This window comes from Colossoma macropomum, unplaced genomic scaffold, assembly GCF_904425465.1.
Source record: "Colossoma macropomum unplaced genomic scaffold, Colossoma_macropomum, whole genome shotgun sequence".
Classification (NCBI taxonomy): domain Eukaryota; kingdom Metazoa; phylum Chordata; class Actinopteri; order Characiformes; family Serrasalmidae; genus Colossoma; species Colossoma macropomum.
The window spans coordinates 1-13,620 of NW_023495887.1; the positions used below are offsets into that span (position 1 = coordinate 1).

The following is a 13,620-nucleotide window of genomic DNA, read 5'->3' on the forward strand; positions in this document are numbered from 1 at the left end:
GATTGTGAGATGCATTATTTGCATTCTGATTGGCTGCTCTGATTGTTCCAAAAGGTTGAGACACTTCATAGTGTTATTTGAGTTTCAAATGAGTTGCAGGATTCTTTACATTAAGCAACTCACGTTCAATATCAATACCAATATTAATATTTTTCATTTTCAGTTAATAATTCTTAACTTATTTCTGCAGGCCTCTTAGTGGCCTTTCCACCAGTAGAGTTTAAAATCATAAAATTTTACGGTTCTATAATTACCTGGCTCAGCCAAGTTCACTGTAGAATTGTTTTGGGATATCATCCCCCATAATTTTATTAAAAAATGTACAGCTGCTACTTTTTTGTTTTAATATGAAGATTTACACAATAACAAAACGTGTGCAGAGATTCAGCAATGTTGATTGACATATAAACAAAATGATTACAAAAGACAAGAAAATAAAAATGAGATGTTTGCTCAATATTTCCATAATTAAAGTCCTCTGCTCATTTCCTCTCTCCACATGAACTATCTCTTAACTATCACTAAATTAACACCTAATAAAGAAACAGTCTTTTGAAGATAAAAGATGATGCTAAAACACAGCATTGGGTCTTGGTCATGATAAATATTTTGGAAGTCTGCAGAGTGACCCGAGGCTGATGGACCCTACAGAACATCGGGAAAACATGACATGTTAACATTATACGGTTTGGTGCTTGTTAAAACCTGTTCAAGGCTCTGTGTTGAGCTGTTAGCGAGCAATGAGGGGTAATAAGGGAGGGCTAAGAACCCCCTGCTGCTTTTATTGTATCAAACAATCCTGTACAACTGACACAATAAAGTAAAGCATTTGAACACAATAATAACATTTTTATAAATGTCTTACTGACCTACAAAGATGACAATCAAGTTCACTTCCATTTTCGTTATATATTCAGATTTCCACAGAAATACATGACCTCAATGTTGCTGAAGTAAAAAATGCACAGTTAAACTTTAGATCTCTAAAACAAGCTGAACTTTCATTTTTTTTTTGAAATTTTTATGAAATCACTAATTTCATTGTGCTGTTTAGTATATCAAAGTGAATCCTTCTTAATACATATATATATATATATATATATATAATATATATATATATATATATATTATATATATATATATATGTGTATATATGCACACATCTCAACAGTGAACTTTAAAAGGACCTCAGTTCAGCTCATGGTTTATTTATGTTCCAGCAGGGGGCGCCCTTTACTCACAAAAGCAATCCTGTCTGCTGTTCTCTTAATGCCAGAGCAGCAGTTTTTTGCATCAACCTCCTTCTCCATATGTAGAGTGAATGAGAGGCAGTTTGGAGAGAATCTGTTAATCTAACCAGCTCTGGATCCACAAACACCATGTTCCTCTCAGATTGTTCTCACACAGTCTGAGCGCTCAGTAACAGTGGCTCCAGGTGGATCTCACAAACAGACCTGTGCCTGCAGTGGATTCACTGTGGGCAGCTATAATATGTACTGGGTTCATCAGGCTCCTGGAAAAGGACTGCAGTGGATCATATTCTATTATATCAGTTCAGTCAAGAGCTCAGCTCAGTCAGTTCAGGGCAGATTCACAGCATCCAAGGACAGCTCTAATCTCTACCTGCACATGAGTCAACTGAAGCCTGAAGACACTGCAGTGTATTACTGTGCAAGAGAAGCTCACTGTGGTGGAACTCATACAGACAGTTGTATAAGAACTTTAGACACTATAAACATTGACATTATTTAATCTCATGATGTGTATATATATACATATATATGCACACACACACATATATATATATATATATTAGAGATCACAGATTAACATAAGCTGTTATTCTTTTCCAAACTTCATTTTATCCAAAATTCTTAGACGATGTATTATTGCAGTTTTAAGAGTTTTGGCAGGGTTTACCTCAAGAAACATGATCCTTTGTAAGGTCTAGTCTTCTTAATGTCATCATATGTTATTAAACATGTGTTGTATAAAACTACTGCCCTCTACTTCATGTTTTAAATAGCTTTGCTTCTCACAGGTCACTAGATAAGCAAATACTTCCCTTGAAGTTCACTATTAAGCTGTGGAGAACAGAGAAGATCCCACAGGTCCAACTTCAACACCAACCATGTTCTCTACATCTCTACTGCTCCTGCTGGCAGCTGCATCCTGTGAGTAAAGGACATATTTCACTCAGTCAGAGTGCCATTAAGTTTAAGCTCAATTTCAAACTGCATTAATTTGATGCATCTAATCACAACGTATTTTTGACCAACAGGTGTTCACTGTGAGGAACTGACTCAGGCTGGTTCCATGGTAGTCCGTCCAGGCCAGAGACTGACCATCAACTGCAAGGTTTCATATTCAGTTACCAGTGAATTGTCAGCTTGGATCCGACAGCCTGCAGGAAAAGGTCTGGAGTACATTGGATATATTGATAAAAGTGGGGGCACAGAGTACAGTGATAAACTGAAAAACAAGTTCAGCATCTCCAGAGACACTGGAACCAACACAATAACATTACAAGGACAGAATCTGCAGACTGAAGACACAGCTGTGTATTACTGTGCAAAAGGCTCACAGTAACACTAACTAATGAACACGGCTTACAAAAACCCAGAGCCGACACTCAAGACAACTAATCAGCTGTTTCAGTCTGGTTGCTCATGGCTGGATTAAAATAATTTGCATTAAAATAGGTTCTAAAATAGGTCTTACATCATCTGTTTTATACATCAAAAATGCAAACAGCATATCATGATAGATGTCATATGTTGTTACCATGTTACCATTACTGGTAATTGTCTTGACCAATGGCAAAATATTTGATGTCATGACAGGTCACAAGCTAGTTTTTGTAAGCTCTAATTTAGTTAGCCATCATTACATCACTGCAACAGCTTTACAATAAATATCTAAACAAATATTGACAATGTAAACATGACACATTTACACTACTCAACATAATCTGTCATGACAACTCATAACAGCACATTATATCTTCCATGACATGTTCAGGGTTGGGAGGGTTAGTGTGAAATGGTAGATTACTGACTGCCTGTTAGAAAATGTAATCTGTAACCTAATCCTAAGGATTTCTCTCTTAATGTAAAGTAGTCTGATTACTTTTGGGATTACTTGTCTTTTTAAAGTTATCATCCATTGCAATGTAATTTGTAGATGCTCCCTTAGCTTTCTGCTGTTTTGGCAGTCCACAGAACTCAACATGAACTTCAAACTTGCTTGAAAATGCATTCCTTTCACACCAAAACTAAGTGGGAGCTGATTGACTCTGTGAAAAATAATTTTACACATATTAACATTTTGCACCCATCATTAGAGAGTTATTGAAGAAAGAAATCATATATGTGAAAATGAAACTGATTTACTGCTCACAAGACTTTGCTTTCTTTTCACGTTTTGGAGCTTTTAGTTAATGATGGCTCACTTCCTGCATGTAATCAGCCTGTTTTCATAATGTTTCTGTGATCTAATTACTGCGTTTAGTTTTTGCTAACAATAATAGAATACAGTTACTTTTATTTTATAAACTGTTTACATGATGCTTTTACAGGTATTTCATTACTACCCAACCTTGGACATGTTAATAGCATAGTTATGTCAGGGGTCAAGTAAAGTGGAACTTTTGCTCTCTGCATCAATTTTTAAAGCAAAGCAAATCATGATGAGTTAAAAATGCCTTTTTAATCCCACACATTAAAGGAATTTATGCAAATTCATGCAATATTTGGTCAAATACTTATGACATTCATCTCCAACTTTAGCCCCACATCGAGTGAGTGGCTCAGGTAGTGATCATAAGCTTAAAATGCAAACAAGCAGACATAAAATCTCAGAAAAAGAGATTTACAAACCACAGTTCCACTTTAGCTGGATACACCCAACAAAATATCTACAGATGTTTGTATTATTAACAAGCTATCTGGTGGAAGTCTGTTTCTCAGCAGTGTTTGGATCAGGGATGGGATTAGTATTAGGGTTAAGTTTAGGATCAGGGCGATGGTTATGTTTAGGTTTTGGGGGGGATGTTAGGTTCAGGGTTAGCTTTAGGAAAAATGTAGGTGAATCTAACAGATATTTAGTTGAATGAAAGTGATGTGCAAGATAAGCATCTACAGGGGGCTACATCCAAAAAAGTGTCCCACAAACCACTGTTTAAGCACTGCTACTCATAAATAAACCACACAATAATAAAATCTTCGTTTTATTTAATGTAGTTTTATGAGAGGTTGAAGGCCAGCACTCTACATGTGAATGCTGTGTAGTCGTGTGCACTGAATTTCATGGTCTGTTAATGGATAAATGAGGACATTTGTGGGGATTTTAGTTGTGTTTAAAAATTAAAAAAATCTGTCAAAAGCCAAAGTAAGAGTTGGAATTATGGAGCTGTAATAAAATAAAGTGTAGCATTATGAGCATTTTTGGCTTGTTTTAATGATGCGACATAATTTCCTAAAGCACGAAATGAAATTTTAGGGAGTGAAGCCAAATCATGATGCTCTACATGCAAATCCTCCACCTGCCCCTCTTACATAAAAGGCTTGCTTGTGTTGCTGAGGAGGAGAAGAGCAGCTTCATTCAGTTTAGTTTAACACAAAACAATAATGACCTCCTCAGTGCTACTGTTGTTACTGATAGCAGCATTCGGTAAGTCTCCATTCTGGGTGAATTAGATCAGTTTTGATTAGTTTTGAATTGAGAATTTACACATAGCTGTGAAATGAATTGACACCATGTTCTCTCATTGTTATTGTCAGGTGGTGTAGACTGTGTGGAGCTCACTCAGTCTGCTTCTAAGGTAGTAAAACCTGGAGAATCGTTCTCCATCTCCTGTAAGACCTCAGAGTCGAGCTACTGTATTTACTGGATACGGCAGCCTGCTGGGAAAGCACTGGAATGGCTTGGATATCTCTGTAGCCTTGGTGGCACTAATATCAAAGACACAGTGAAGAGCAAGATCAGTTTCAGTCAGGACACGTCCAGCAGCACAGTGTTTTTACAAGGCCAGAACTTTCAGTCAGAGGACACAGCTGTTTATTACTGCGTCAGACAACCCACAGTGTTACAACCACCCAGCTGACCTGAACAAAAACACCCTCAACAACTCACATGTTCATCTCAGCATCCTTCTCTATGTTCATTTTTATCTTATATCTTCTATTTCATACATACAAATATTAATCAATCCATAGAAGCATTTTTATATGAATAATACAAAAATCAAATAAAAACATTATTTGAGCCCTGATACATAACGTTGACATAACCATGCCATAAACATCATAGTAGATGTCATATGTTACTGTAGTTATGATAGTTGTTCTGACAGCTTCTGTAACATGCTAATTTTTGCTAGGCATACTCTGTTACGCCATTAAACATTTGCATCTGTCATGATAATTACAGGTAGTGGTAACATGACAATGTTATACTACTGAACAAAACGATGACCGCATATGACATAATGACATATTTACGACATGGTTATATCAGTGTTATGTAGCAAGTAAGTAAGGTTTAACCAAACAAAACACTTTTGCATCATTGTTTATACAACATAAATACTAATCTTAAATCATAATAAAACAAAAGTTGGACTGACATTGCATAACAAAAAGATGTAAATCAGAATCAGAAGGATGATTATAATTGGTGTGACAAGCTATGTGTTCTACTGGGAACAGCTGCCTGTGCGACTTTGTTAGTGAATATAAGCAAAACCGTGATAATCACTTACTGATCTGGGGCTGGATGAACCAGTTCAAAGATACACTTGGTTCTCCAAGGGTGCTTTAGAAAAGAAACTGAACCTATATAGAACCATAGATTTTCAAAGAATGATTTGCATGATTAAAGGTTCTTCGCATGTTATGAAGTGTTTATTTAAGATATTATTAATGTGATATGTAGAAACCCTTCAAGTAAAGTGTGACAGAAGAAACTTACCAATGTGCAGTTTATGATTTTAGATTCTGGAGGCACTGAAAATGTACATCACTTGTTATTACCAGGATTTCACAGCATTTATAGGTAATTTTATTTCACAGTAAAATACAGCATTTATTATGAAATGAAGTCATCATAAAATCAATTTCATGTAATAACAGCAAATTATGATGAGGTTAATCTTGAGCTAAAAAGGTATAAACATTTTATATATAAAACAGAATTAGTAAAGTATTTTCTTCCTTATGATTCAGGTTTTGGTGTTTAAAATACTTTTATATTTTAGTACTCTGTTTTCATTTTAAAAAATTTTTATCATTGTTTAAATGCTGGAACACTGAAGTGTCTACTGCAATTGCCGGTTTTTTTATAATTATGCAAATTGTATGTTAAACTATCTGTAAAATGTTCTGATATTTTGTGCATATCCAATGCAAAACAGTCAAGAAATATGTGCAGTGATCTTGCTTTGACCTGATATTTTACTGTACCCACATTATATAAGTCTAGATATATTTAAAGATACTTTTTTATATGTAAATTTGCAGTAAGTAACTAGCTGCTGGATCACATTACTTTTACAGTAGTTATGTAATATAATATACAGTATACAGTTGCGATTTCTCTGTTATTTATTGTTAATATGGTTCAGTAAAATACTGTGAAAGTAATGCAAATAGTAGCCAGTAATTTACTGTAATTTTATATTCCAAACATATATCATTAACACCACTATCTAAACAACCAAACACATTTCAGGATGAAACTTTGAATTGAAATTTAATCATCTTAAATAAAGATTTTGAATAGAAATCTATTTTTTTTTATTTAGAAGCCAAAAAGCAATATTTCACATGAATTCAAACCTTAAAACTTTAAATTAAATTAAATTTTCCTAGTTCCACTTTATTTAACAGAATCAGTTTATACTTTTATTTGTTTAGTTTGCAGGTCATTTTGATATTGCAATAAAAGTAAATTTTGAAGTAGAAAGTCTTCTGTGCTGCACATGCTGAACCTCTCCATATCATGAATAACTCAGACTCTCATACATCACTACATAAGCAAATTCGAGCTCCCGCCCAGGATCTCTCTATTAACCTGTGACCCTTTATTTAAGCTGTGGAGAACAGAGAAGATCCCACAGGTCCAACTTCAACACCAACCATGTTCTCTACATCTCTACTGCTCCTGCTGGCAGCTGCATCCTGTGAGTTACTCAGTAAACAACACATTTCTATTTATAGATCATGTTTAATAAATGTTTATATATATTATAATGTCGTATTTTTGACCAACAGGTGTTCACTGTGTTGAACTGACCCAGCCTGGTTCCATGACGGTCCACCCAGGCCAGAGTCTGACCATCGACTGCAAGGTTTCATATTCTGTTACTAGTGGGCACACAGGTTGGATCCGACAGCCTGCAAGAAAAGCTCTGGAGTACATTGGATTTATCAATAGTGGTGGGAGCACATATTACAGTGATAAACTGAAAACCAAGTTCAGCATCTCCAGAGACACCGGAACCAACACAATAACATTACAAGGACAGAATCTGCAGACTGAAGACACAGCTGTGTATTACTGTGCAAGATACACACAGTGACACTAACTAATGAACACGGCTTACAAAAACCCAGAGCGGATACTCAAGACAACTAATAAGCTAGTTTAATCTGTTTTTTTATTGTTGGATAAAAAATAAAATGTAGTAAAATAAGATCTGTCTTTTTTCAATATGTGTAGAAAATGCAACAGTAGTTTTCTGGTAAAATAAACATTTAGTAAAGGACAAGACTTCACATTCAGTCACTCCAATAAGCAGCAAAATTAACAGCTGCTATTTGTTCATGTGCTGTGTTGTGAAACACTTTGCTGTACCATCTCCCATTTGTTGTCATGGCTCAGAAAACTGACAAAGTATGCAAATTCAATGTGATTGTGAGATGCATTATTTGCATTCTGATTGGCTGTTCTGATTGTTCCAAAAGGTTGAGATACTTCACATTGTTGTATTTGAGTTTCAAATGAGTTGCAGGATTCTTTACATTAAGCAACTCACGTGCAATATCAATACCAATATCAATATTTTCCATTTTCAATTTATAATTCTAAACCTATTTCTGCAGGCCTCTTAGTGGCCTTTCCACCAGTATATTTTTAAATTATAAAATGATACAGTTCTATAATTACCTGGCTCAGCCAAGTTCACTGTAGAATTGTTTTGGGATATCATCACCCATAATTTTATTTAAAAATGTGCAGTTGCTACTTCTTTGTTTAATATGAAGATTGATACATCAAAGAAACCTGTGCAGAGATTCAGCAATGTTGACTGACATGTCATATAAACAAATTGTTTAAAAAAAGACAAGAAAATTGAAAGAAGATGTGTCAAAAACAAAGACGTTTGCTCAATATTTCTATAATTAAAGTCCTCTGCTCATTTCCTCTCTCCACATGAACTATGTCTTAACTATCACTAAATTAACACTTAAAAAGAAACAGTCTTTTGAAGATAAAAGATGATGCTAAAACACAGCATTGGGTTTTGGTCATTTGTATCATGGTAAACATTTTTGAGGTCTGCAGAGTGACCCGAGGCTGATGGACCCTACAAAACATCGGGAAAACATGACATGTTAACATTATAAGGTTTGGTGCTGGTTAAAAACTACTCAAGGCTCTGTGTTGAGCTGTTAGCGAGCAATGAGGGGTAATAAGGGAGGGCTAAGAACCCCCTGCTGCTTTTATCATATCAAACAATCCTGTACAACTGACACAATAAAGTAAAGCATTTGAACACAATAATAACACTTTTATAAATGTCTTACTGACCTACGAAGATGACAATCAAGTTCACTTCCAGTTTCGTTATATATTCAGATTTCCACAGAAATACATGACCTCAATGTTACTGAAGTAAACAGTGCACAGTTAAACTTTAGATCTCTAAAACAGGCTGAACTTTCAATTTTTTGGTGAATGTGAAAAAGAAATTGAAAATGAGCTAGAATTAAATTACTAATTTCAATTTGCTGTTTAGTATATCAAATTCAATCCTTCTTAATATATAAAATAGAAAAATGAATTGTGATTGGCTGTCAGGTTAAAGATTTACACCACTATGTATTCTGTAAAGTACAGAAAAGCCATTAGCTAGCATGATCAACTGCAATGACCAAATCAGACTGGTCAGGTTCTAGATAAATTTATAGATTATTCTATAAATACAGTAAGGCACTAGATATACTTGGGTGTGGGAGGGGGGGCATGTACTGTGCGCAAAAGTTGTGGCACATTTTATACTTAATGTGTTTGAATTTTTCTAAAATGTTACAAAAAAGCTTGAAACTTTGTTTAATTTAATTAAATGTAGTTACATTTTAAGTGTGTTCTTTGTAGATGATGTTTAACAAAATTTGATGGAGGGTGTCAAACTATAGCATAAATTTGTAAAAGTATAACAGGAAATAAATATACTGGTAATATAACCAGCACTGAAGCTGTTTTCCATTCACTTTCTTCTGAACTTGTCCTCATTTAAACAGTCTGTAACATCTCAACAGTAAACTTTAAAAGGACCTCAGTTCAGCTCATGGTTTATTTATGTTCCAGCAGGGGGCACCCTTTACTCACAAAAGCAATCCTATCTGCCGTTCTCTTAATGCCAGTGCAGTAGTTTTTGCACTTGTTATGCAATTTTTTTATCAACCTCCATCTCCATATGTAGAGTGAATGAGAGGCAGTTTGTAGAGGATCTCCAGGTTTCTGGTGTCTCTGATCAGCTCCAGCTCCACAAACACCATGTTCCTCATGTCTTTACTGCTGCTGCTGATTGCAGGATGTGAGTCTGTTATCTCTCTCAATGAGGAACCATATTAATGCATTAAACTGACCAACCACATTTAACCTGCTGTGTCTTTGTGTCTCTGTTTAGGTGTCCACTCTCAGATTGTTCTCACACAGTCTGATAGGCCAGTAACAGTGGCTCCAGGTGGATCCCAGAAACTGACCTGTGCCTGCAGTGGATTCAGTGTGAGCAGCTTTTGGATGCACTGGATCCGACAGGCTCCTGGAAAAGGACTGGAATGGATCATTTACTATTATTCTGAAAGTGACAAAAGCTCAGCTCAGTCAGTTCAGGGCAGATTCACAGCATCCAAGGACAGCTCTAATCTCTACCTGCACATGAGACAACTGAAGCCTGAAGACACTGCAGTACATTACTGTGCTAGAGACTCACTGTGATGGGATTCCTATAGGCACAAAATCTAGAGGGCAAAATAAACAGAGGGAGGGTGAACTCTGTATCAGCTCAAGAAAGAGGGTAATGGCACGACAACGCAAACTGTACTAAAGTTTTGGGAACTAATCGATATCAACTGAATAATGTAGACTACTGTGCAAAGAGATTACCCTTCAATTATTTAATTTCTCATCAAAATGACCATTAAGTTATTCATTGTGCAAGAGATGTTTCTGAGGAGAGTAGATATAAGGTCATCCACTTGCATGAGGAAGGAGAAAGTCAAATAGTAAAACAGCAGGAGTTTCCAAAACTGCAGTAGAAATAACTAAAAGATGCAGAAAAAGTGAACTTCTAACAGCCATGTCAGATCTGGTAGACCACCAAACAGTCACTCCAAGATAACCAGTACCTAAAATATTGAGATTCACTCTTGCTTCTTATCTGAAATTAATACTGAGGGAAAGAAAAAGACAAATCAATGAACATTTTAGGATTTACTGAGGTTGTGAAAAGAAGACTTCTTTGGAGATGTGGAGGAATATTCCTGCAAATTTAAATCAAAAACTGAAAAGAAGTCCATTGTAAAGAATGGACGCTGGAATAAAGGCAGGAATACAGAAAGAAATACATAGAAGTCAGTGAAACCAAAACTTAATGGACCCCAACTTTCCAAGGGTTTTATTTAATGTACGTTATTCATTTCTGCACCTACATATATTAATTATTAATTAATTAATAATGCTAATACTATTTCTATGTCAATATTATTAATTTGTGTGTCCCTGTTGCTGTTAGCATGAAAAAAAAAAATATTACACTTAAAACTGTCAGGTTTGGATAGAACTCGGACGCTCGCAGACCAGACTGAAGTAAAACTGCTTTATTAGCAAAAGGAGAATCCAAAATCAAAGTCAAACAGTCCAAGGTCAAAAGGCAGATCAAGAACACAGTAATCATAGGGCCAATCCAACAAACAGAGTCCATAAACCAGAAGAGAAGGTCCAAACCAGAAATACAAACAATACACACAGGGCTAGACTGAGGTGAAAGGTCAAAATAAACAAAGTAAAGGTCATACATGGACAGACAAACTAACGTACTAGAAGGCTCAGTAATGCTCTGTGGAACAAAGACAATACTTGGCAATGAACAGACAAACTGAGGGGGTATAAGTAGTATGCTAAACAGGTGACCTGAATCAATAATCAGGTGGGGAGTCACATGGGGTCATGTGATCTGGCCCGGGCGTTCTGGGAAATGGAGTCCGGAGGCTGAGAAGTGGTGACAGTGCGGCCAGAGGGAAGCATGAAAAAACCACCTCATTTCAGAGGTTTGCATTATCTTATATTGCATATGGGGAGAGTACAGCAACATGGGAGGTGTACAGTTCATTGGATCAAGGGATGAACAGGGGTGGGAGTTAGATATGAGAGGAATTAGAGTTGGAAATCATCTGGTTAAATATTCAGAGTAGTGTTTTTCAGATAAGTGAATGAAATGTGCTCCCTTTGAATGTCCATTATCAATTAACTTACACTTTGTTGATGCTTCAAGGCAACGTTTCTAATACACTGTGTTTTTGGATATGTTGTCCAACCACAGCAACCGTCTAGCAACCATGAGAGACACCATAGAAACCACCTAGCGGTGCCCTATTAACAACCTAGCAACATCTGCTAATCACCTATCAACCCCTTAGAAACCAGCTGGAATGCTATAGCAACCATGATACCATGATAACAACTACCTGGAATATAATATCAACTGCTCAAAAACCTGAGATATCATAGCAACAAGTGATTCATAGCAACTACCTTTCAACACCTTAGCAACTCATGCAATACCATAGCCCCTGCTAAGCAATCAGATAAAATACCATAGAAAATAATAAGAAACACCACAGCAACAACCAAGAAACAACCTAGTGATACCAGGCAAATGCTTAAGTTGCACAATCACTCAGCATTTTCTTCAGGAAACATACTTTACTAGTTTTAAATAAAAGTGCTGCTGCTCATATCTGTGGAAAGGTTGTTCTTGAGATTCGCTGTATTAAACTAGTGCCCTCTGCTGCAGGTCATGAATAGCTGTGCCTGTCACAGGTCACTAGATAAGCAAATACCCACCCCTCCCGGATCTCTGTCTACTTAAAAATTGAGGCACTCTCTATAAAGCTGTGGAGAACAGAGAAGATCCCACAGGTCCAACTTCAACACCAACCATGTTCTCTACATCTCTACTGCTCCTGCTGGCAGCTGCATCCTGTGAGTTACTCAGTAAAGAACACATTTAACAGAATGCTGTGTGAGTCATGTTTATAGCTAAGATGAGACAATATTTTATAATAATGAATTTGTATTTTTGATCTACAGGTGTTCACTGTGAGGAACTGACTCAGCCTGGTTCCATGGTGGTCCGTCCAGACCAGAGTCTGACCATCAACTGTAAGGTTTCATATTCAGTTACAAGCGATAGTACAGCTTGGATCCGACAGCCTGCAGGAAAAACTCTGGAGTGGATTGGAGTTATTGGTAGCAGTGGGGGCACAGCTTACAGTGATAAACTGAAAAACAAGTTCAGCATCTCCAGAGACACTGGAACCAACACAATAACATTACAAGGACAGAATCTGCAGACTGAAGACACAGCTGTGTATTACTGTGCAAGATACTCACAGTGACACTAACTAATGAACACGGCTTACAAAAACCCAGAGCCACTAATAACCTGTTTCAGTCTGGTTGCTCATAGTTAGATTAATATAAAATACAATAAAATGCAAAAAGCATGTCAGGATAGATGTCATATGCTACCATCTTATCATTACCACTAATTATCTTGACAGATGGCATAATAACTGATATCATGACAGGACACAAGCTAATTGTGGTAAGTTTACTGTATTTAGTCATGATAACATCACTGCAGCAGCTTTACAATACATGACTTAACAATTACTGACAATGTAAACATGACAGTTCTAAATTACTCAACATAACCTGTCATGTCAAATCATGACAGCGTATGTTTGACATGTTCAGTGTTGGGAGCATTTGCCAAATCATTGCTCCTTTATTTACCCATCCATAACTGTTACACATCTTTTCCTTTCATTTGTTCCTTCCCTCTCCCTCCATTCTTCAATAAACTGCTATTTCCACTTGCCCTGTTTAAGTTTATTTAATTCAAGTTCAAGTTCTAAATGAGTTAATATTTTTCATGAAGTGGTAAAATGTCTTACTTTCAACATCTGATATGTGTTCTATGCTCTACTGTGAATATAATATGGGTCCAGGAGATTTACAGATCATTGCATTCTGGTTTTATTTACAATAATTTACATTTTACACAGCATCCCAACTTTTTTGGAATTGGGGTTCTATTTACACAGTCAC

The 13,620-nt window shown here is 36.2% G+C and overlaps 4 gene segments (V, D, J or C); all 4 read left to right on the forward strand.

The window, feature by feature from the left end:
* The first annotated feature begins 2,104 nt into the window (after nucleotides 1–2,104).
* On the forward strand, nucleotides 2,105–2,589 carry LOC118803301. The segment is given in 2 exon segments: nucleotides 2,105–2,174; nucleotides 2,282–2,589. Coding segments are annotated over 2 exon segments (351 nt in total).
* A 4,499-nt stretch (nucleotides 2,590–7,088) lies between these two features.
* On the forward strand, nucleotides 7,089–7,579 carry LOC118803312. The segment is given in 2 exon segments: nucleotides 7,089–7,180; nucleotides 7,272–7,579. Coding segments are annotated over 2 exon segments (351 nt in total).
* A 2,173-nt stretch (nucleotides 7,580–9,752) lies between these two features.
* LOC118803313 lies at nucleotides 9,753–10,224 on the forward strand. The segment is given in 2 exon segments: nucleotides 9,753–9,820; nucleotides 9,914–10,224. Coding segments are annotated over 2 exon segments (351 nt in total).
* A 2,185-nt stretch (nucleotides 10,225–12,409) lies between these two features.
* LOC118803368 lies at nucleotides 12,410–12,905 on the forward strand. The segment is given in 2 exon segments: nucleotides 12,410–12,489; nucleotides 12,598–12,905. Coding segments are annotated over 2 exon segments (351 nt in total).
* The last annotated feature ends 715 nt before the right edge of the window (nucleotides 12,906–13,620 follow it).